The sequence below is a fragment of the Pan paniscus genome, chromosome 16, assembly GCF_029289425.2.
Source record: "Pan paniscus chromosome 16, NHGRI_mPanPan1-v2.0_pri, whole genome shotgun sequence".
Classification (NCBI taxonomy): Eukaryota; Metazoa; Chordata; class Mammalia; order Primates; family Hominidae; genus Pan; species Pan paniscus.
Genome location: NC_073265.2, coordinates 66,229,266 through 66,251,591, shown reverse-complemented (window position 1 = coordinate 66,251,591; position 22,326 = coordinate 66,229,266). Strand labels below are relative to the sequence as shown.

General features: G+C 61.1%; 1 protein-coding gene across 3 annotated transcripts in view; it reads right to left on the bottom strand.

The window, feature by feature from the left end:
* Window positions 1-2,243: 2,243 nt before the first annotated feature.
* PSTPIP1 (proline-serine-threonine phosphatase interacting protein 1) overlaps window positions 2,244-22,326 on the bottom strand; it is a 43,349-nt gene continuing 23,266 nt past the window's right edge. The window contains exons 3-15 of one of the 3 annotated variants that reach the window (XM_055098686.3): window positions 22,082-22,156; window positions 15,313-15,347; window positions 15,025-15,131; window positions 12,717-12,779; window positions 11,991-12,089; window positions 11,068-11,113; window positions 9,959-10,038; window positions 9,262-9,360; window positions 8,141-8,237; window positions 7,581-7,671; window positions 4,970-5,025; window positions 4,596-4,729; window positions 2,244-3,503 (exon numbers count right to left, since the gene is read on the bottom strand). In XM_055098686.3, the coding sequence (XP_054954661.2) occupies window positions 3,372-3,503; window positions 4,596-4,729; window positions 4,970-5,025; window positions 7,581-7,671; window positions 8,141-8,237; window positions 9,262-9,360; window positions 9,959-10,038; window positions 11,068-11,113; window positions 11,991-12,089; window positions 12,717-12,779; window positions 15,025-15,131; window positions 15,313-15,347; window positions 22,082-22,156 (1,114 nt within the window). In that variant the 3' untranslated portion in view covers window positions 2,244-3,371. The remainder of the gene's footprint in view (window positions 3,504-4,595; window positions 4,730-4,969; window positions 5,026-7,580; window positions 7,672-8,140; window positions 8,238-9,261; window positions 9,361-9,958; window positions 10,039-11,067; window positions 11,114-11,990; window positions 12,090-12,716; window positions 12,780-15,024; window positions 15,132-15,312; window positions 15,348-22,081; window positions 22,157-22,326) is intronic. The other 2 variants (XM_055098687.3, XM_055098688.2) reach the window with 2 other exon arrangements.

Genomic DNA, 22,326 nt, shown 5'->3' with positions numbered 1-22,326 from the left:
CCCTCCTCTCTCCCCTCCCTCCTCTCTCCCCTCCCTCCTCTCTCCCCTCCCTCCTCTCTCCCCTCCCTCCTCTCTCTCCCCCTCCCTCCTCTCTCTCCCCCTCCCTCCTTTCCCCCCTCCCTCCTTTCTCTCCCCCTCCCTCCTCTCTCTCCCCCTCCCTCCCTTCTCTCCCCCCTTCTCTCCCCCCTCCCTCCTTTCTCTCCCCCCTCCCTCCCTCTCCCCCCTCCCTCCTTTCTCTCCCCCCTCCCTCGTTTCTCTCTCCCCCCTCCCTCGTTTCTCTCTCCCCCCTCCCTCGTTTCTCTCTCCCCCCTCCCTCGTTTCTCCCCACTCCCTCCTTTCTCTCTCCCCCCTCCCTCCTTTCTCTCTCCCCCCCTCCTTTCTCTCTCCCCCCCTCCTTTCTCTCTCCCCCCTCCTTTCTCTCTCCCCCCCTCCTTTCTCTCTCCCCCCCTCCTTTCTCTCTCCCCCCCTCCTTTCTCTCTCCCCCCCTCCTTTCTCTCTCCCCCCTCCTTTCTCTCTCCCCCCCTCCTTTCTCTCTCCCCCCCTCCTTTCTCTCTCCCCCCCTCCTTTCTCTCCCCCCCTTCTCTCCCCCCCCTTCTCTCCCCCCCTTTCTCTCCCCCCCCTCCTTTCTCTCCCCCCCTCCTTTCTCTCCCCCCTCCTTTCTCTCCCCCCCCTTTCTCTCTCCCCCCTTCCTTTCTCTCTCTCTCCCCCCTTCCTTTCTCTCTCTCCCCCCTTCCTTTCTCTCCCCCCTTCCTTTCTCTCTCTCCCCCCTTCCTTTCTCTCTCTCTCCCCCCTTCCTTTCTCTCTCTCTCTCCCCCCTTCCTTTCTCTCTCTCTCTCCCCCCTTCCTTTCTCTCTCTCTCCCCCCCCTTCCTTTCTCTCTCTCTCCCCCCCTTCCTTTCTCTCTCTCCCCCCCTTCCTTTCTCTCTCTCCCCCCCTTCCTTTCTCTCTCTCCCCCCCCTTCCTTTCTCTCTCTCTCCCCCCCTTCCTTTCTCTCTCTCCCCCCCCTTCCTTTCTCTCTCTCTCCCCCCCTTCCTTTCTCTCTCTCTCCCCCCCCTTCCTTTCTCTCTCTCTCCCCCCCTTCCTTTCTCTCTCTCTCCCCCCCCTTCCTTTCTCTCTCTCTCCCCCCCTTCCTTTCTCTCTCTCTCCCCCCCCTTCCTTTCTCTCTCTCTCCCCCCCCTTCCTTTCTCTCTCCCCCCCTTCCTTTCTCTCTCCCCCCCTTCCTTTCTCTCTCCCCCCCTTCCTTTCTCTCTCCCCCCTTCCTTTCTCTCTCCCCCCCTTCCTTTCTCTCTCCCCCCCTTCCTTTCTCTCTCCCCCCCTTCCTTTCTCTCTCCCCCCCTTCCTTTCTCTCTCCCCCCTTCCTTTCTCTCTCCCCCCTTCCTTTCTCTCTCCCCCCCTTCCTCTCTCTCCCCCCCTTCCTCTCTCTCCCGTCCCCCATCCCTCTCCCCCTTCCCCCTCCCCCATCCCTCTCCCCCTTCCCCCTCCCCCATCCCTCTCCCCCTTCCCCCTCCCCCATCCCTCTCCCCCTTCCCCCTCCCCCCTCCCCCTTCCCCTCCCCCCTCCCCCTCCCCTATCCCCCTCGCCCTTCCCCTGCCCCCCTCGCCCTTCCCCTGCCCCCCTCGCCCTTCCCCTGCCCCCCTCGCCCTTCCCCTGCCCCCCTCGCCCTTCCCCTGCCCCCCTCGCCCTTCCCCTGCCCCCCTCGCCCTTCCCCTGCCCCCCTCGCCCTTCCCCTGCCCCCCTCGCCCTTCCCCTGCCCCCCTCGCCCTTCCCCTGCCCCCCTCGCCCCTCCCCTGCCCCCCTCGCCCCTCCCCTGCCCCCCTCGCCCCTCCCCTGCCCCCCTCGCCCCTCCCCTGCCCCCCTCGCCCCTCCCCTGCCCCCCTCGCCCCTCCCCTGCCCCCCTCGCCCCTCCCCTGCCCCCCTCGCCCCTCCCCTGCCCCCCTCGCCCCTCCCCTGCCCCCCTCGCCCCTCCCCTGCCCCCCTCGCCCCTCCCCTGCCCCCCTCGCCCCTCCCCTGCCCCCCTCGCCCCTCCCCTGCCCCCTCGCCCCTCCCTCTCGCCCCTCCCTCTCGCCCCTCCCTCTCGCCCCTCCCTCTCGCCCCTCCCTCTCGCCCCTCCCTCTCGCCCCTCCCTCTCGCCCCTCCCTCTCGCCCCTCCCTCTCGCCCCTCCCTCTCGCCCCTCCCTCTCGCCCCTCCCTCTCGCCCCTCCCTCTCGCCCCTCCCTCTCTCCGTCCCTGTGGGGAACAGCGGTGCCCTGCAGCAGCTCATCAGTGTGGTCCCAGCAGAGGAGGACCACTGTGTCCCCCATCCCACCCCTTACAGTCCTGGGCCTGCCTGGCTCCGAAGCGGGGTGGGGATCCCACGAGGGTGTGGGGTGGGGATCCCAGGACCGTGTGAGGTGGGCCGGCTTGGCCACTCCCAGGACTGAGGAGTGGTCAATGGCCAGGGGCCCTCTCCTCCACACCCACTCCCAATGCCTTTGGCATGGATGAAGCCTATCATGGTTGGAGCAGGGCTTGGCCAGCAGTGAAAGTTATGTTCCTGGGACTAAAAAGAGAAGGGGCTGAAGGCCTTCAAGAACAGCTCCCTCTGTGCCTGAGGCCAACGTGCCTGGGCTATGGACCCCTGCTCAGCTGGGGTTGCCATGTTGAGGGGAGTGTCATGGGCAGCAGTGGCTTCCCCAGGCCCCACTTGCACCCACAAGCCTGTCTTCCTGGGCTCCCACCATGGCCTCTCCACCAGATCCATCCCCAGCTTCCTGTTTCCAAACTGAGTCCTCAGAATATTCCTGGGTGTACCCCCAACCTCACCTTTGCCCACGCACTTGCCCTGGCCTGGCCACTGCTGCCCAGCCATGGACCTGCTCAACCCTCTGCCCCCAAGAAGCCTGCTCTCCTCATTGCAGCCCTGCTGAGCCCCTTCTTGCCCCTGCCACATCCTCCTGCATCCCTGTGTCCTCTGTCCAGGTGTGACTGTGTCTCCCTGGCAGTCTGGGAGCTCCTAGCAACTGGGGCCAGGCCTCTTCTCCAACTATAGCTGAAGCCTCTGCTGAGTTGGGGAGCTCCTAGCAACTGGGGCCAGGCCTCTTCTCCAACTATAGCTGAAGCCTCGGCTAAGTTGGGGAGCTCCACCATCCAGGCTCCTTCCCTTGTTCCTTTGCCTCCTCTGAACTGAGCACTCGGACACTGGAGCAGGAGAAAAAGAGAACGGGACCCCAGAGCACCAAGGAGAACAGAACGCACTCCTTTATTCCCTGGGAGACAGGCTCCCTCTCGGGGCTGGGGGACGCTTGGTTCTGGGCCCTAGCAAGGCAGGGACAGTGCTGGGGGCACTGCTGGCTCCACTGGCAGGGCAGGTCCGAAGGGGCTCCTGGCCCTTCCTCAAAGCTTCTCCAGGTAGGAACCAGGGACGAAGCCACGCTGCCCATTCCTCTCCACAGTCCACCAGCCATCCTCCCCTTCCAGGATCACCTCCAGGATGTCTCCTGCGGATAGGTCCAGCTCATCTGGGTTCTGGCCAAGAGATTGAAAGCACATGACGCTGGAAGGGCCTGCAGGGAGGGGCCTGGCATTCCCCTACCCAGCAGTAAATGTGGCATGTCTCCCAGGGTGGGCAGGGGCAGCCCCTTGGGGACACAGGATGGGGGTAACCCAAGGGACCAGGCCTCCCATCCCCCTCAGTTTGTCATCATAGGCCTCCCCCAACCTGGGTTTCTTCCCAGCCTCACCTCCCCTCTCCCACTCTGGAGACGCAGTGACTGGAGCATGTCAGGGGTCACGGGTGCTCATCATACCCCAAGCCCAGGGCACACTCATGCCTAAGCTTACCACAAGCCTCCCCTTTGCAGTCCCCAGCCCCAGCTAGCCACTGCCATCCAAGTACCCCATCACTCTCCTGGCCTGGCTTCCCTGCCTCCCCAAGCCCTGGCCTCATCAGTGGAGTCCACACCCAGCCTGCCTGGCTATGTGGGGGTGCTTGGCCTCAGTCCAGGTGGATGTGAGGTCTGGCTATGCATTCTTCCCCTCAAGCAGGGAGCAGAAAGGACTCTCATAGCTGCCCTGTGGCTGCCTTGGTTCATCCTCACCCTATGGACATCAGAAAATCAATCCTGGCCCCATAGCAAGACTCATTCTGGCCACAGTTTTCCACACCCATGGCCCTGAAGGACAGGGCCCTGACCCAAAGGCACAGAGCCTGGCCCTCAAGCTATGACCTGCAGGCAGCTCCAGGCTCTGCCAGCTCCCTGCATGTGTGCACCACTCAGCGCCCAGCCTGTGTGGACGGCATAGGTACATGTGCTCCACATGTGTGCTGTGTACAGGCCCGGACAGACACAGGCCTGCTGCACACCAGCTTCCAATCAGTACATGCACACTGAGGCCCCGCAAGCCCTGGGTGTTGTTCTCAGAGCTCACATCCAAGCACACTCCCAGGTACCCTTGCTAGTGTGGACACACTCGGGCACACGTGCCCTCCTGAGGAGAGGATGCTCGAAGATGAGTGAAACCGTGAGGAGAGATGAGGACTCAAGGCACTGGATGGGAGAGGGAGCTCTCAGGTGCAGGGGAGGTGGCACAGGTGGGTTTGGGGTATAGAGGCCTCACCTGCGCTGTATAATCGTAGAGCGCCCGGTACTCCTGGGCTGGTGAGGCCGGGTTTCCCTGTATCTCCTGCACTGTGATGGCTGTGTAGACACCCTCATTCCGCTCGGGGGTGGGGGTCAGGGTCTCTGTGGAGGCTAAGAGCAGGGTGAGACATGGACCCCCTCCCCTTTCTGGGGACACTGGCCCCTGGAGGTCCTACTAGAATGGGGTTTCTCCATGCTGGGCCCTGCCTCTTCCTTCTGCTGTCCACACTTGCTGTTGGGGGACACACACTTCCTCTTGAGGGCCTCAGTGGCCCCATCTGTGCCATGTGGGAGACCTCTCCTCCCCACCAGGATCAGTGTGTTTGGGGGTCCCCTCCTGATCCCCTTTACCAGCAGAAGCTGCCAACGAAGTGGTCTTGGGACTTCCGTGCAGCAGTCCAGAGAACCTGGGAACAGGGAGGAAAGAGGGTGAGTGCCCCCACCCCACACTCAGGGACCCACCGGGAGGGAGGGTTTAGACAGGGAGAGGTCTCAGAGCTGCACGCGCTCTGCCAGGGCTGCGGTGCCCCTAGCCTCCAGGCATGGATGTCATTTATGAGGTGCCCCTCAGGCAGGAGGGCTCCCCAGAAAGTAGTCCCGGTGGCTCCTCCTTCCCCAGCTATGCCCTCCACTGGCACCCTCTGCAGGCCATCTCAGCACCTGCTCCCTGCAGGGCCCTTGGGGGGATCCTAGAACCCCCAAAGCTGTAGCTTCATTGGAAGACTCCCATGGCCTTTTGGGGGTTCTAGGACCTCCGCACTGAGGCCTCATGGGAAGATGCCCAGTCCTCACCCTCCAGGCCCCTGCTCTAGCTTGCCCTAGCAGCTTCTGCCGTGGGTAGGGGTGGGGGGTGCACTGCCACACAAAGCCTGGCTCACGTGCCCTGCTGAGGCCTCCACTGCCTGGGCCGAGCCAGCCCTCCTCCCTGTGGGCCCACGGTGATCAGGCCAGCTGAGCCACCCTGTTCACAGGAGTTCTGGGACAGCGCTGGGCTATTTTACCCCTGCCCCTGCACCAGGCTTAGGCCTGGACTGAGCTGGGGTCATGAAGGTTTACTGAATAAAGGAAAATAAAACAGAAGAGGCAGATGAGGCAGATGCGGCAGATGCTGGGGGCACCCCCTGAAGTGGGCAGTAGTGAGGGCTCAACAAGTGGAGGCTGACACTGCCTCCAAGGCGAGAGGGCTTCTTGGTGGGGTGGGGCTGAGTCTTCAAAGATGAGTGAAGCTTTACTAGGAGAGAAGGGGGAGCGAGGCACTGCGGGTGACCAGGAGAGGGAGGGCTCAGGTGCAGGGGAGGAGGCATGGCACAGGTGGGGTTTGTGGAGTGGACCAATTTGGGTGTGTGGGGGACAGGACTGAAATAGAGACTGGACCAGACCCTGAGGGATCTTGAATGCAGGTGAGGGGCTGAGCCATGACTCAGGGGCCTGTGGGGGGCAGCCCTGCAATTCAAGGTGGCATGTGGGGGGCCTTTCCCACATGAGGGGCCGAGGGCCAAGGCCCCAGGAGTGCACACACATGCGCAGGGTGGACATGCGTGGACCCAGCACATGGGAGGGCCTGACACCAACACAGGCGGGCAGACACACGTGCCAGCACCCCAGGCAGCAAAGGACAGGGTGCAAGCCAGCAGGGGCTGGGGAGAGGAGGAGGAAGCGGCCAGGGCAGGGGGAAAGGTGTGCAGGGCTTGCCGAGCCATTGTGCTGCGTGCCCCACACCTCTTTTCCCCAGACTGTCTACACTTCTGACTCCCAGTCACTGACCCCCACCTCTTCCCAGCCCTGCCTGGCTTCTAGATGCCCCATCCAGAGGCCTGACCAGCCCCCTCCAGCAGCCAGGCCTCCCTCGGCCCTGCAGGACATCTCTCTCTCTAATCCTCTCTGGGGCCACTCCTTTCTGCCCCTTCCTGATACTGCTTCAGGTGAGCTCTTTTGTCCAGTTGCTTAAATGACCACCTTTGCTGGGATCCAGGTCCTCACCAGGCACAGGGAAGCCTGTCTCACAAGCTTTTGTAGCATGTGAGGCTGCGGGTGTGCTGCCTCCTGGGGTCACTGCTTGCACAAGATTCTCAAAGAGGGTGTGTGTGTGCTCCTCTCTAAGCACGGGTGGTTCCCACGAGCCTCTGCCTCCCAGGAGTAGGAAGTTCCAGGGGCTCCTGAGGCCCTGGAATGAGCTGGTCCTTGGGAAGGGCCGGGAACTGCATCAGCCTCTCCCCACAGTCCACTACCTCTCAGAGGCAGGGCCTTCTTGGTTGAAGGGTGGCTGAAGAGTGGTGGCATGGCGGTGGGGGCACAGGCAGCATGTGAAATCCACAGACCCTTGTGGATGCTCACAGGGCACATGGCCTCCCTCAAAGGCCTGGCTACGAGGGCTCCCTAAGCTGGCTATAGTGCTCCCAATGGGCTGTCACCTTCGTCACTCAAGGCCTGAACCAGGAGAGTCCTTAGATTCTGAATCTGACCCCAACACTCAGGGCCCTGGCCTTAGAGAGAGTGAATGACTTGCCCAGGTCACACATTGAGGCCCAGCACTAGGACCTTGGCACTTGACTGCAGCCAGGCCGGGGAAGGGGCCCTGGAAAAGCCTGGAGAATTCTCCAGATGCCCCAGTCCTGCTCCAGCCAGACAGCGTTGCCACTGCAGCCTGACAGGGCACCAGGCTCACATGAGGCCCCAGGGACAAGGAAGCCAGCATAGGGGCCTCCCCAGAGCTCGGAGCACCTCCCCTAGTGAATAATTGGGGTGTGATTATTCACTTAGTGTCTGGGTCCCTTGAGCTGAGGGTTCCATAGGCTGAACTGAGCCTATCTTGTCTCCACAGAGTGCCCAGCACCTAAACTGGGCACCAGATACAGACACATAGTAGGTGCTCAGTGAACGAGGAAGGGCCAGGTGCAGAGGAGGGGCTCGACCCACTTCCTGGCCCAGCCTTAGGCCCTCCCTCCGTCTGTCGGGGCCTCACCTCTTTATCATGCCGCAGGACGGCTGTATGCCAGGGCTGCTGGTCAGCGGGGTGACCTCCCGATCGTAATAGTTCTGGTAGGGCACCGGAGCTGCAGACAGCAAGCCGTGAGCCCCAGGGCGGCCCCCAACACCCCATTCTTGCTCTGCCAGAGACTCAGCTGGGGCCCTACATTCCCAATCTGGCCCTGGCCCATCCTGGTGCCTGGGGAGGTGCCTGTCTTGCTCCCATGAGAGACCCCACCGTAGGTACCTTCAAGACCTAATATTCTGGACCCGTGATCCAGTGGAACCAAACAGGCGGGGAGTGGGGGCCGTGGGAGCTCCTCACCTCAATCCCCATCCCCACCTCTTCCTCTGAGTGCCATCATGCCCTTAGCTTTGCCTGAGAGGAGGCAGCAGGCCTGGGACCCAACCCCCCACAACCCCTGCTAGGGCTTCTCTGCCCTGAAGGGAGCTGTGAGCTACCCCAGCCCTGTCCTGGCACTTGAGGCTCAGGGCCGGGCCTTCCCAGGGGCTCAGTGCACCTAGAGGCTGCGCTGTCCGCAAGCCGGACCTCACCGGGGGGCTCTGTGCCCGTGCTCTTGGCCTGGATGAAACCGTCGATGTCGGCGTCTATGCTGCAGCTTTCCAGCGTCAGCCGCACTTCCTCGTAGAGCTGGGGCAGGAAAGAGCAGAGGCCGCAGCCCGATGCCCACTCTGCCCCTCTGTGGGCCTGAACTCTGGCCAGCGGCCCCCACCCACCAGCCTCCTCACAGGCCATTGTGCGCGGCTCGGGGTCTTTGATCCTGAGGGGTCACGGCCCTGGCTGACAGCTTCCTGTTTCCTGAACACCTTCTGTGTGCAAGGCCCTGTGCAAGGGACTTAACTCACACCTGTCCTCTAAGGTAGACCCCACTTTTCCCATTGGATAGATGAGGAAACTCAGAGGAGAGTGACTTGCCCAAGGTCACAGCGAGAATCCAGCACAGCCAGGCCTCGGGGCTAGGAGAGTGGATCCAGAGCTCGCCCTTCTACCTCAAGGAGGTGAGGAGGCAGCAGGGGGCTCGAGTCACTTGGGCAAAAACAACAAGAAAATCAACCCCCACAGCCCCGGACAGGAGCGTCAGGCAGGAAACACAGCAGGCAAGGGGGCCAGGGCTGCCCGGGAGAGCCGTGTGCTGGGCTGCATCCATCCACAGAGCTCAGGGACCCTGGCTGGGGGCCCTCTCTGCTGGGGAGGACCCACCCAGCAGGTTGGGCTCAGTAAGGGGAACCAGGACACCCTGGAGATGTGGGGAGCAGAGGAAGGACTGCGCCTCGGCTCCTGCAAGCACCAGGCCTAGAGCAGAGCAGCCACGGTCCTCCAGCTTCTGCCAACCTCTGACAGCTGTGTCCACCTCCCCTCCCATCCCCGGCAGAGGGAGCAGGTGCTCTGTGGCTCTGAGGCATAAGGAGGAAGTCAGATAGGGGAACCACAGAGTCATCATCTTCCAGGCAGAGAAGCCATGGCCCTGTGTGGTACTGAGCTCCTGTCCTGGGGTTCTGGGGGCAAAGGCTGAGCTGCTGAGGCCTGAGACCCCTGGGGCCAGGCTTGGACCACAGAGGACCAGGTGCTTGTTCACCAGCTCAGATGGACCTGGGCGCTTTGCTGCCTAGAGGCTGCCCTCCCTTACCCCACACCAAGGGCCCTCAGCCCCCACCTCATCATCCTTGACACACTGCATGGAGAGCTGGTTGCTGTGCACCCACAGGGCGTTGCGGAGAATGGTCAGCCGGTCAAACTCTTGCAGCTGAAAGGCCTGGGGGCAGTGGGAGGGAGGTGAGCAGTGAGGAGGCGGCTGCAGGGCCCGGCCAGGCTGGGCCCCATTCACAGCTCAGCCGGAGCTGACCAGGCCAGCCCTCTCTGCTGGAAGCCCAGTCCAAAGGAGAGAGTGCCCTGGGGTCCCCATCCTGACTCCGGGCCAGCCCTGAGGCTGCAGGGAGGGAGGTGGAGATGCCCAGGGGGTCCCTGCCCCAGCATCCCTTCAGGCTGCACCACACCGAGGCAGAAGGGTAGTGAGAGGGACCTCGGACGGGAGTCCTGAGCCCTGTTCCCCAGGCCCTGTCCATCGGCAGCACCCAGAGAGGCTGTGGGTTTAGTCCAAGTCCCAGTTTTGGCTTCAACAAAAAGGGTGGAAGAACGCCTGCCTGCAACGAAGGGGCCCAGGACTCAAGGCCAGGCGACAAGCAACAGGGCCAGGGCCCAGCACAGGCCTGTGAGCAGGAGGCTGAATAAACGAGTGAGTAACAGGTACCTTCCCCAACTGCCTCGCTTGGGCCCCTTTAAGCAGCTGGAGTAGGGATGGGCGTCTCACACTTCCCAGCTGGGGAAAACGAGGCTCCACGTGGGCCACTCACCTCACAGGTGGTCCGGTGCTCCTGCTCCCACTCAGCCCGGACCTTCTCCAGCTGCGCAATGCTCTGCCTGTATACCCGCTCTGAAAGCGCAGGCAGCCTCAGGGAGGGCCCTGACACGAGCTCCTCCACCCCTGTACTCCAGCAGGTCCCATCCTGGATGCTTCCTCCCACTGGGAGCCCCGCCTCCTCCATGGGAGCTGCCCTAGCAGTTGGCGGGGCCTCATCTGAATGCCCGTCAGGGCCACCCACGCTGGTGCTGCTGCTGCTCCCCAACTGTGCTCTGAGCTGCCTGAGGGCTGGAGTGGAGCCTCATATATGCAAGTCCAGAGTATTGGCCTCTGGGCATCTCTGGGCGCCCCACCTCACTTTCCAGAGGGGAAACTGAGGTTCAGAGAAGGCAGCTGAGAGGGCGCTGGAGGAGAGGTGGAGTCCCACAGGCTTGGGTCACAACTTCTGTGCCCAGATCTCTGGAGGTCACCTGTCCCCCAGCCGAGGGAGTAGCTGAGTCCCAGTAAAGGCAGAGCAGAAGGGAGAGGCCTTCCCAGGGGAAGGGAGGAGGGTGGGTGCTGTGTCTGGTGGGTGGGGCACCAGCAGGGACAAGGGTGTTCGTAGGATTCGGGCATCAAGTGAAGGACAGAGGCCCAGAGAAGGCTATGTGCACACATGCGTGTGCCTGAGCTTGAGAGTGTGTGTGCACACATGCATGTGAGAGATGAGCGGCTCTGTCTCCTGGGGCTGTGCCATGCAAGTCCTGGGCTCTGAAGCCCGATGGCCTGGGTTCACATGCAGCCCCCACCACTTATTGGCTGTAACCTGGGGCAAGTACTGGTCCTTTTAGTGCCTCTGTTTCCTCATCTGTTAAGAAAGGGAACAATAACAGCAGCCACCTCGGAGGGCAGCTGTGAGGACTGAATACATGAAGCGCCAAGAAGGGCTGGCGAATGGGGGAACACAGCGTTTACTTTGACGGCACATAGCTGGAATGAGAGCGCCGCGCCCATGACTGTGCAGCCAGGGGGAGTGTGTGTGTCCCCAGGGTGAGGAGGTGTGTGTGGGGAGTACCGCCCAGGCCTCCGCCCCGGTCGGACGGGGCAGCCAGGCCCACATACCTGCCTCGGTGGCCGAGTCCTTGCACTGCCTGGCTTTGTTCTGACTCTGAGGAAACAGAGGGGAAGCAGCGCTAAGCCCCTGCCCCAGGAGCCAGGGCCCACCCCAGCAGACCTGAAGTGACTGTCACAGCTTCCCCGGCCACCCTGGGGGGGACATTCAGGAGCCAACTATGGGCAGATGCCATCATCCACAAGCAACCTCCACCCACAGAGAACCACAGGCTAGCTCCATGGAAAGGGAACAAAGACAGGAACCGAGCCCAGGAGGATGCCTGTGAAGAGTGAGACCACAACCCACAGGAGAGGTGCAACTACTGCTGAGCCCCCTGGCTGGGACTTGGGCTCTGGCCCCTGACTGACTGCCCCCAGCTCACCCTCAGGCCACTTCCCTCTCTGGGCCTCAGCCTTCCTGTCTGTGCAATGAGTGATGTGTTTCCTGGGCTCTAGGAGCTCTGATACCCCCACTCTGGCCTAGGGGCCACAGCATCAGGAGCATGGGCTCTAGACCACCTGAGTTGGGGGTCCCTTCTCTGCTACTTCCTGGCTCTGAGACCTTAGACAAGTCACTTACTGTGAGCCTCAGTTTCCTCTCTGTGACATGGGCCTACTGAGCCCTTCTCCAAGGTTGTGTGAGGGTTGGCGTCTGCTCTCATCGCCCTGTGGGCCTCAGTGGGCCTGCACCGAGGAATGGGTCCCTGAGTGCCGCCTGACGGTGGCAAAGGGGATCCAGCTGACCTGCCTGTCCGTGGCCTGAGGTTCTCTCTAGGAAACCCATTTCACAGATGGGGAGACTGGGGGTCAGAGAGGGCTAAGCAGCATCCCCAGATGCAGATCTTGCCTGGGGGTGTCTACGGCACCCCTTCCGTGCCTCCCCCACTGCCCCCAGCCCTGGGCGACCCACACAGCCCAGCAGCCCAGCGCACCTTCTCCACCTGCTTCTGGGGGCCGTTGGCGCTAATGCGCTCGAAGGCCTGCTCGGCATCGTCCGCGTCCCGGCACTTCTGCTCGTATGTCTTCTTGGACTGGGGGTGTGGAGGGGCGTGACTTGGGGGCTGCACAGCCCTGTTCTGTGGTCCCCGGGAGTGAGGCTCCCTTAGCCCAGCCTCCCTTTTTCCCTGGCGAGGGTTGCGGGTGGAGTGGGGGCATCCTCACCAGGGACAGGGATCTGGGGGTCCGGAAGGAGATGGAGAAGGCGTGGGGGCTGCTGGCAGTCCTGCTCTCAGGCCCTCCCCACTGAGGACAGCGCGGCCTGCCCCGGGCCCCGCCTCCTGGGCTGTGCTCTTCGGCGAGGGCACGCCCTTCGCCACGCCCCTCGCCGCGCCCTCTTAGGAGCCCCTCTCCCTTCCTGTCCAGCGTCTCGCAGGATCCAGCTCAGGGGTCCCTCCTCCCTCCACCCCTGGAGTCCCCAGCTGACTTCATCTGCCCTTCATTCACGAGTCCCCCAAGGGAAGGGCCCGGGACCATCCCCACGGGGCCATAGCGCCCAGCACGGGCCTAAGCGCCCCGCAGGCTGGTGCGCCCAAGGCCGAGGACCAAGGCTGAGGTCAGCCTGTTCCAAATGCCCTGCCCGGGGCCACAGCCCAGGATCGCACCCTGAGACCTGCGCTGCTCCTCGAGGGAAGGCCGCGGCCCCAGGCCCTGGCGCTCACCTCCATGGCCTTCTTGTAGAGCGACAGCTTGCTCTTCTGGACCCGGTCCATGACGGCCTCATACTGCAGGGGACACGAGGTTCTGAGCCGAGGGCCGCGGCCTCGGGAGGCTCCCCTAGGCCAAGAGGACGGAGTGTCCCTGGGATGAGGCGCAGCACCTCTCCTGGCTCTGGAGAGAGGGTGACAGGCTGCCCTCCCTCCCCCAGAGCCTGCTGCTTCACAGTGACCCTCACAATGGAAGGCCACAGAGAATCACAGGGCATGGGTGTGCCGTGAGGTCCTTGCTGCAGACCTTGGCCAGAGCTTCGTCTCCAGCTGGGGAGTTCCCACCCCAACACACGTGCGCACACAGTCGTTCATCCTGCATCCCTGAGCCTCTGCAGGCATCACAGTCGCTCACACGTGTGTGTACACTCTGGCACACACATACATGCAGAGTTCCACATTAACTCGGAGGCACACAGGCCCCATCCCTAGCTGCCCACACGCATGATCACAGGCATTCCTGTGCACACCCACAGATGCCACTCACAAGTACACACTCCCACAGTCACCCACACACAACCACAGGCCACATGCAGGCACAGTGGCCACTGGGCCCCTGTGCCGAGGTCTGGGGCCAAAGCCTCCCCTCACCTCCCAGGCTTCCTGTTCTGATAGAGAAGGCAAAACAGCCAGGACAATGACTGGGTTATGAGGTAGGAGGAGAACTGAGCCAGTTTGTGCCTGGGGTCTCAGGGGAGGGGTTCTGTGCCAGCTGGGAGACCAGCGAGGCACAGGCACTCACACACACACACCCCAAAACACCCAAGTGCACAGGGCTGGACAAGGACACATGCTCACAGGCATATGCAGGGGAGCGTAGGCACGTGTGTACCATCCTGTAAGCATGTGTCCTTGCTCTGTGGCACACGCACACACACACAGAGGCTCAGACACACATGGCACACACTACAACACAGCGCTCTGCCTGCGGGGCCCTGGCCACTTGGGGAAAGAGAGCTCTCTCCAAAACAGCCTTTGCAGCCAGTGCAGCTCCTCTGGCCACAGGAGGGCCCAAAATAGCAGGGCCGGGGTCCCTCCTTCCTGGCAGGTTCTCTGCAGGCTCTGCGGGCAGGTCCCAGCTCAGAGAGGGTGCCTGCTCCGGCACCTCAACCTGGGCTGGCTTCTGGGGACCCCCTGTCTGCTCAGAACCCCACATTTAGAATCCTGAAAGCCCAGCTGGCAGATGGGCAGGTGGCACAGGCAGCCACGCTACATTTCTGCCAGCAGAGCTGCTAACCAGAGCTGGAGCCCTGTCTGTGGAGACTGAGGGGCGCATGGCTTGGGCTGAGCTCCCAGCACTTGGGAGGTAGACATATGTGTCCCATCCTGTGAGAGGGAAACTGAGGCACAGAGGTGGGAAGTGGTATGGCCAGGACACCCAGGCCTAGCCTGGCCCTAGCCTCAGGTACAGCTTCTTCCCCTTCGAGGCTCAGTTGTGACTTTTCATTTTCAGTTCTTCGGCCACTTTACAACGATCCTTCCTCCCCAAGCAAGAAGCGGGTCTGTGTGCTGCCCTCCCACCCTATGCAGGGCACCACCCTCATCACTAAGGCCCTGAGAGACTCAGCCCCCATCCTCACAGGCCCAAGCCCAGCCTCCAGGCCAGTCTGCGTCCTGCCTGCCCTCCAGGGAACCTATATCCAACTTCAGCCCTGCAGCCTCCCTGACAAGCATCTGCCAGCCTCTGCTTACACACCTCCCATGATGGGGACCTCACTTCCATGCAGTCACTCTGTCTCGGGACAGCCATGCCCTACATATGGGTGAGAAGTACCTTTGGATGCTAAGCAATGCCATACAACTCTCCCACCCCAGTCTGTGTCTGACCCCTCAGCCTTGGGCAGTCCTGTGGGGTGACTGGCTGCAAGTCTGCCTTTTTCCAGGACAATCAGCCCTGATCCTTGGACTCAAGACCAGTTTCCAGTGACCCCCACAACTCAGACTGCCTCCTCTGGACACTGCCAAGTTGCCACAGACCCTCTAGAGTCTGCTGTAGTAGGATCCTCCTAGGCGTGAGGCAGCTCCACAGGAAGGACCTTCCATGGGGCTCTGGGACTAAGAGTTGGCCTTAGTGCCAGCGGCCAGGCCTCTGCCCTCCCTACCCACTTCAGATCACCTTCAAGCCCCAAAGCCTGGGGTGCTGTCCCACCACCACCCCTGCCGCCCTCCACTGGCTCTACCAGGAAGGTCAGCCCCCTACCCCCACAGCAACTGAGAGGCTGGCAATGGGGGAGCAGCTCCCCGCCCCCTGCACCTGCCTCACCTTCTTCCTCTGCTCCTTCTGCCTCTCACGAAACTCCTCGAGACTCCGCAGCTCCTCGCGCAGGGTCAGGGCCAGCTGGATGTGTGAGCTGCCCACATTCTCCATTTCTGGGGGCAGAGCATGGATACTGGTCCCCAGTGTCAGATCTGATGGGCCTCAGCCACCCACAACTCACCCCTGTGTGGACCAGCCCAGCCCCAGCCCCAACACCTCATCTTCTGTCCCCCCAAACCCTCCACCAGCCTCGCAGTCCCAAAAGATCCCATTGCCCCAGGGTAGGGGACTTACGCTGCTTCAAGGAGTCAAAGGAGGCCCTCAGGGAGCTGCAAAACAGACAGGTCCAGGTCAGGAGGAGGAGAGCACAGCGGGAACCTGCAGTCCAGGCTGCCTCCCGGCGGGGTGGGTAGTGGGGAGGACTTTTATTTTGGTGGGAAGACCCTGGGTCACTCTAGAACCAAGGGACCCTTTAGCCAGATGGTGACCATCCACTGGGGCCCCAAACTGATTTCTGGAAGACAAAGCTCTCTGCAAATTAAAGCAATCAACCCTCTGCAATGTGGCAGAAGAAGGAGGTACCGAAGGCCCCCACCATCTGTGCTCCTAGCTGCATTCTTAGAGAAGAGGGGATTGTCTTCAGGACTCTCCCTCCCTCCCCTGAACTCCTCTCCCACACTCACAGCCCTCTCTCCTCGGCAGGTACCAAATGGCCCCAGGGTGAGGCTACAGGGGAGGAGACAGTGTTCAGATGGGCTCTCAGCAGGTGGCCCGGGGGATGTTTGGAGGAGGTTGGATGGCCGTGGGAGAGGCTAGCAGGGCAGGGTGCAGGAGGTGAGAGGTGAGCACTGTCTGCCAGGGAGGGAGGGAGGGAAGGGCCCAGCACTGCGCATAGGAGGCAGGGAATGATGGGCGGGGGCTGCCAGAATGAACACATAAAAACAGGACACCCAGTGCAATGTGAATCTCAGATGAACGAGCACTTTTTGAGTATAGTATGCCCCTTGTAGTATTTAAAACGGACTTTTATTTTTAAAGTCTTTGTTGTTTATCTGAAATTCACGTTCACCTGGGCATCCAGTATTTTATCTGGCTCTCCCTGCAGCCTCTCTGTGGAGCAGCTCGGCTGCCCCCTGGCGGCCATATGGCCTCATGACGCCCACCGTACAGCCCTGGGTGAAGGGGGCAGCGCACCAGGCAGGCTTCTCAGGGGGCTTCTCCTCTCAGTAGACACCTGGGGAAGCAGAGGCCAAGGAGGAGCAGTAGCCTGGCAGGAGCCTGGGGATCCAGGCCTGGGGGAGATCGGTGGGGGCCAGGCCCCTCGCCCTAAACTCGTGGATCCCAAAGTGAGGTCACAGACCAGCAGCATCAGCATCCGCGGAGCCTGTTAGAAATACAGATTCTCAGGCTCCTCCCCGACCTCCTGAGGCTGAGGCTTCGGGGTGGGGCCCGGCCCCAAGCGCTGCTGATGCCCATCCAGACGTCAGAACTGCTCACAACTCTGCCAGCACAGGTGCCTTTATTATCCCATTTCACAGATGAGAAGCCAAGGGTCAGAGGAGTGAAGGAGCTGCGCCCGTGGCCACCCTGCGGTAAGAGGTGGAACCAGGGAGAGGAAGAAGGAGAGGGGTGGCTGTGTGGTGACCCCACCTTCCCTTGTGGGGCTCAGGACTCTTCTCTGACTCCTCACCAGCAGTGGCACCTCCAATCCCTCTGCTTCCTGTCAGTTCACCCCTCAGCTCAGTCCCACTCATTCAGTTAGAGGCCTCCAGGCACAGCGTGGTCCCCGCACCCCCAACCCAGCCCTCACGCACACCACCCTCCAGCCCCGCCTCCTTCATGACCACAGCATGCCCAGACCCCTCCCAGAGCTCAGGGCCTACACATCCACTTCCCCGCCCTCACCTTTTGGGTCTCATATCTGACAGATACCTCAAATTCAGCGTGTCCAAAACCGGACTCAGCACCTGCCCTGCAAACCTCTCCTCTTCCAGGGCTCCCCTCTTGGCAAAGACACCACTGTCCACCAGCTATACACACCAGAAACCCAGGAGTCACACCAGGCTCTGTCCTCTCCCTTCCTTGCCGCCACCTTCTATTTTATCTCCTAAATCTCATGACTGTCCTACGCTAGCTGCCACCACCGCTGCAGCCCCTGCCGCACCACCTCCACCTCCCACCTGTCAGCCCTGCTCTCTGCCCCTCCGCCCGTTGCTTCCAGGTGCCAGGCTCCATCTTGCCTCAGGGCCTTTGCACGTGCCCATCTCCATTGCTGCATCTTTGCCTGGCATCCTCTTTTGTCCTTTCTGAGCACTGATGTCACTTTGGGCTGGCCCAGCGGATGTCTGTCACGCAGCTGAACCATGAGCCCTTGAGGACAGGGGCAATGCCTGGCTCTCCTCCTCATTGTCCCCAGGCTCATAATCTAAATTTTCTCAACCCCAAACCCACCTGTGGGCCACCCCGGTTCATGGTCTCAGGCTGAGGGGTGCTGTAAGGAATCGCAGGTTCTGGGAGCTGCTGGCCCTTTTCCCAGCCCCCATCTGAAAGCTGGGAGCCTGCCTGAACGTACAGCACTGCCAGGTGGACATTCAGCCTCTGTCCCACCCCTGGGACAGTCTTGACAGTGATGGTCTGTGCTCACCTTGAACTCCCATTTGTCCCCATGACCTGGCTAGGCCTTGGGTACTGCATAGATACTGGTGCTACCTCTGTCTGGGGTACCTGGGCAAGCAGGCTTTGGCCCCTCCATGCCCCTCTTCCTGTCCCCTGGGCTGCAGGCCTTCCTGCCCCAGGTCCCCTGTCCCCATTGCTGGAACCATCAGGCCACCCTAGTTCAGCTCACACAACAAGGCCCAGAACACTCCTCCCTTTCTTGGCCCCAGATGAAATTTCAAGGAGGCAGCCTCAGCTCTGTGGATGAGAGGAGGAGCCCAGCTTTGCCCCAGAACCCCCAAAGTGAACAGCCTTGAGCTCTGATCTTGGGGAGGATCTGGGGGCCACATAAAGTCATTCTCTGCCCCATGAAATTCCTGCTTCCTCCCACCGTCTGTGCAGGGAACCTGTCAAGATCTCCCTGAGCACCTCTACTGTGTCTCCATCGCATGTTGAAGACAGGGTCCTGCACAGGCCTCTGCCTACTGCCATCTGTCACCAGTGCCTTCATGTGTAACTCATCCCATTGCCCTTTTTGACTCAGCTCTCAGGAAGCTCAGTCTGAAATTCTGTGCTCAAATACAGTCCAGATTTCCAGTGTGTTTCCTGCTCTGACCCCACTGTGTCCCTGCTGCCTGCCCACCAGCTGACAGGAGTAGCCCTCTCGGCTGCCTGTGCTGAGGCTGTGCCCACGATGAGCCAGCGTCAGGGGACATCTGACAGGAACAGGGCCTGGCTCTCTCCCGCCAATATCCTCAGCAATGTCGTCATTCTCTCTGAGTTCAGAGGAAGAGAGACCATGAAAAAAATTTTAAAAATCTCTCTGACAGGAAAACCACAGCATTTTTGGTTTGTGACAACTGGGGGTGAGGCAGGGACGTGAGGATTCAAACTTGCACCCCTTGGGGGCTGTACCTGCCCACTGGTAACCACAGAGGGGCTACAGGAAGCTGGCCTTGCCTTGATTTTCCTTTGTTTCCCAAACCCCTGCCCTGTGCAGCTTCTGGGGGCATGCAGCACCCCCAGCACCTTACCTGACGCAGGATGAGCAATAGGGGAGTGGAGGTGACAGCTTTCTGAGGGAGGTGACATTTCAGGCAGGCCTTGAGGGATGGGTGGGACTGGGCAGGGGAGCAACAGGGCAACAGCAGGAGCAAAGGCCCAGAGGCTGGAAAGGAGAGTCAGGCAAAGTCTCTGCAGGGCTGGACATGTGATGTCAGCAATGTTGGTAGCCCCCTGCAAATACTAACACTGTCTTTTTTTTTAAGATGGAGTCTCGCTCTGCAGCCCAGGCTGGAGTGCAGTGGTGCAATCTGGGCTCACTGCAACCTCCGTCTCCCAGGTTCAAGTGATTCTCCTGCTTCAGCCTCCTGAGTAGCTGGGACTGCAGGCTCGCGTCACCATGCCCAACTAATTTTTATATTTTTGATAGAGACGGGGTTTCACCATGTTGGCCAGGCTGGTCTCGAACTCCTGACCTCAGGTCAACCTCCCAAAGTGATGGGATTATAGGCGTGAGGCACGGCGCCTGGCCCTAATGCTGTCTTTAAAATGCACTGAAAGCGCTGGTGGGGATCCCTGGAGTTTGGGGACTGGGTCTTACTTGTCCATCCTCCATTGCCACTGCCCCACGGATGTTTGCTGAGTTAACATGTGAAGGAGGTACATGTCAAAAATCACTTAAGATGTAACCTCCTGTTAATTTCAGTGGCCTGAGCCTCCAGGCCTGAGGGTGGCTCCCGGCTGGTTTGAGGTCAGGGGACTGCAGAAATGCAGTACCTTCAGGCAGCAATTCTGCCCTCAGGGCTCACTAGGCTATTTATAGGGTCACTTAACCACCTGGCTTTTGTCCTCGTTCTGCACCCTGTTCCTAGCCTTCCCATCCCCCAGTCCCCTGCCCGTTCTGCAAGGGGCAGGGAATGAGCATCCCATAGACCTGGGGGGCAGCTGTGGGCCTCAGGGAGGCCAGGGGCTTCCCCTACTCAGGAATGGGCCCTGGAGGGTGGGCCACCAGCCCCGATGTTGAAGAGCCGGGTCACCTTTCCTGAGGGCCAACACACACACCCCCCCCACAGGAGTCTAAGATGAGGAAACAGGTCCACGGCCACTGCTCACACTTCCCCACCAAAAGCCCTTCAGGTTGGCATGGGGAGGGGTAATTGGGTCTAAGCCAAGACTCTGACAGTGAGGCAAGGCAAGGTGTCTGGGAGGGCTTCCTGGAGGAGGTGGCGCATAAATGGGCCCTAATGCAAAGGACTAGGAAGGAGAAGGAAGTCACCCTCACTGTGCTGGACTCTGGCTAAGGAATGGCAAAGCCCTTTATTTTATTTTAAATTAGTGAATCCTCCTGACCCATCCAGGGCATGGCACATAGTAGGTCCTCAATTAAATGGTGACTAAATGGATGGAGGATGGATGCTTGGCCTATACTGAAAGGAACAGCTGCATGGCCTCATCAACAGTACTTCATGCCACACGGGTCAAGAGCAACACTATGGAGCCCCACTGTGTGCAGTGAACCCCTGTGGCTTGGCACTCTCTGCTTGTCCTTGTGACTGCCCAGAACACCTCTCCAAGTGACCATCCTCTTCCATAGGTACAGACCCTGGACTCAGAGACAGGGAGGACCATCCAGGGCCACACAAAGGATAAGTCAGGGCAGACCCTGCCCCACCTGGCCTTGAATAACCATGGCGCAATCAGGGCCGCCCAGAGCCTCCACCTGGCCCCTTCCTAGTTCTACAAATGGAGCAAGATGTTGCGTACCTCCCGCTTCCTGAGGCCCACCCTGCTCCCCACCCCTATTGTATTTTCTGTGGGTAGCTTCTCCTTCCCTGCTGTAAATCCCCTGTGACTCACAATCCCCTGAGCCTGCATCACACAGACCCACTCCAGCCTGGCTCCCATTGTGCCCTGCTGGGGCCACCCTCTCCACCTCTCCTGAGTCTCTGAGTTCTCCCCATGAGGTACCCTCTCTTTCTGGGAAAGTTCTCTTCCAGCTGGCCTGGAGGCCGGGAGGCCAGGAGACCAGGAGGGGCTCCCCTGGTCATGCTGCCAGGCCCCCGCAGCTGCTCCTCCCCTGGCTGAGAGCTCTGGGCACTGCTTCCTGCAGAAAACGCCTCCCTGCATACGTCCATTCACTCCTCACCATGTCCTGAGCCCTCCTCTGTGCCCAGCCTGCACCCGGCCCTCAGCCCTTCCCTTGGGAGGCCCTCAGACCATGTTCTTGTTGATTTGCACGGCAGCTCGCTGGAGTGGGAGATGAGAAACAAACTCGGAGAGGCTAGGCGACTTGCCCACAGTCCCACAGCTCAGATTGGCCGAGCCGGGACCAGAGCTCCAAGGGCTCCTCAGAGCCCTCCGTCCTCCCAGGGCTGTGTGCAACTTTCTGGCCTCACACACGGCTCATGCCACATCTAAGCCTTTCTGTGATCTCTGGCTCCTGGTTGGAAGCAGGAGCCGCCAGGGTGCCTGGTGTCTTTGGGGGACCTTCAGAGTATGGCACATTCAGTTCCTCTCTCGGGGGAGAAGGCAGGAAGGGAAGGGGTTTCACAGCAGCTGCAGGGTCAGGCTCAGGGCCCCTCGGCAGGAGGACTCTGCAGAGCCCTTTCAAGAAGTTGGAGGCCGGTGGTCTGTCTGCCCCTTGGCCTGGCTCTGTCCTCACCCAGGGGGACAGTCTGGGCCTTCCCAGAGCAGCCCCTCCACTCCACTGTTAGGGTGGCTGTGTCCTGAACTCAGCTTCATCTCCTCACCTGGCCTCCCACCCCAGCAGTCTGCGTGCAGAGACCTGTGGGGCTGGAGACTCCCGCTTCATCAGAGCCACTCCCCTGACGGCCTGCCCTCTAACCAGGCCTCAGCTAAGCCCATGGGCCCACTTCTTCCTTTGAGGAGGGCTGCGTTACTTTCCCATCACTGATGAGGAAACGGAGCCACGGAGTGTGTCAGCAGCCAGCCCATGGTCAGACAGCTGGGGGGTGAGGAGCTGGCACCGGAACCCAGGTGTGTCCCCTCCTGGACCCCTGTCTCTGGCTACATCTCCATCCTTGAAGCCCATGCTGAGCCAGTGCTGCAGGGGACTTGAGCCACCAGTGGAGACGCCTGTCACCTGCCCCTCAGGACTTCAGTGGAGGCCACCCAGGCTGGTGCAGACTGCGCTGCAAATGACTGAGGATGGATGGCCTCCTGTCTCCCCTGCCCAGACCCTTTCCAGAACTCAGACCCTCGGGCTTCCTCCCTCACAGAACCTGGCCTCACCCTGAATGCCCGATAACTAGGCACCAAGGAGCAATCCAGACCTACCCTGGTTCTGCCCAGCCTCCCCCATGCCAGGAAGACCTAAACCTCATCTAAAGGCCCAGAAACTGCCAGCAGAGGAGAGGAGTGAGCCCCAGGGCCCGGGAGCTCTTACTTGATCTCCGTCTGGCCACCTGCCTTCCGTGCGATCTGCACCAGCTCCTTCCCGTACCGCTCCTCTGCCTGGGCCCTGCAAAAAAAAAGGGCATTTGAAAGATCATCAGTGACTTGCCACCTCTGGGGGAGGCCCAGGTTTGAGGGAACACAGGAGAGTTTTTTAAAGCAGGGTGTGTTCTGACAGAGTTTGGCTGGGATGGGGGCCTCGTCCACTGTCCCAGGAGCTGAGCGGAAGGCACCTGC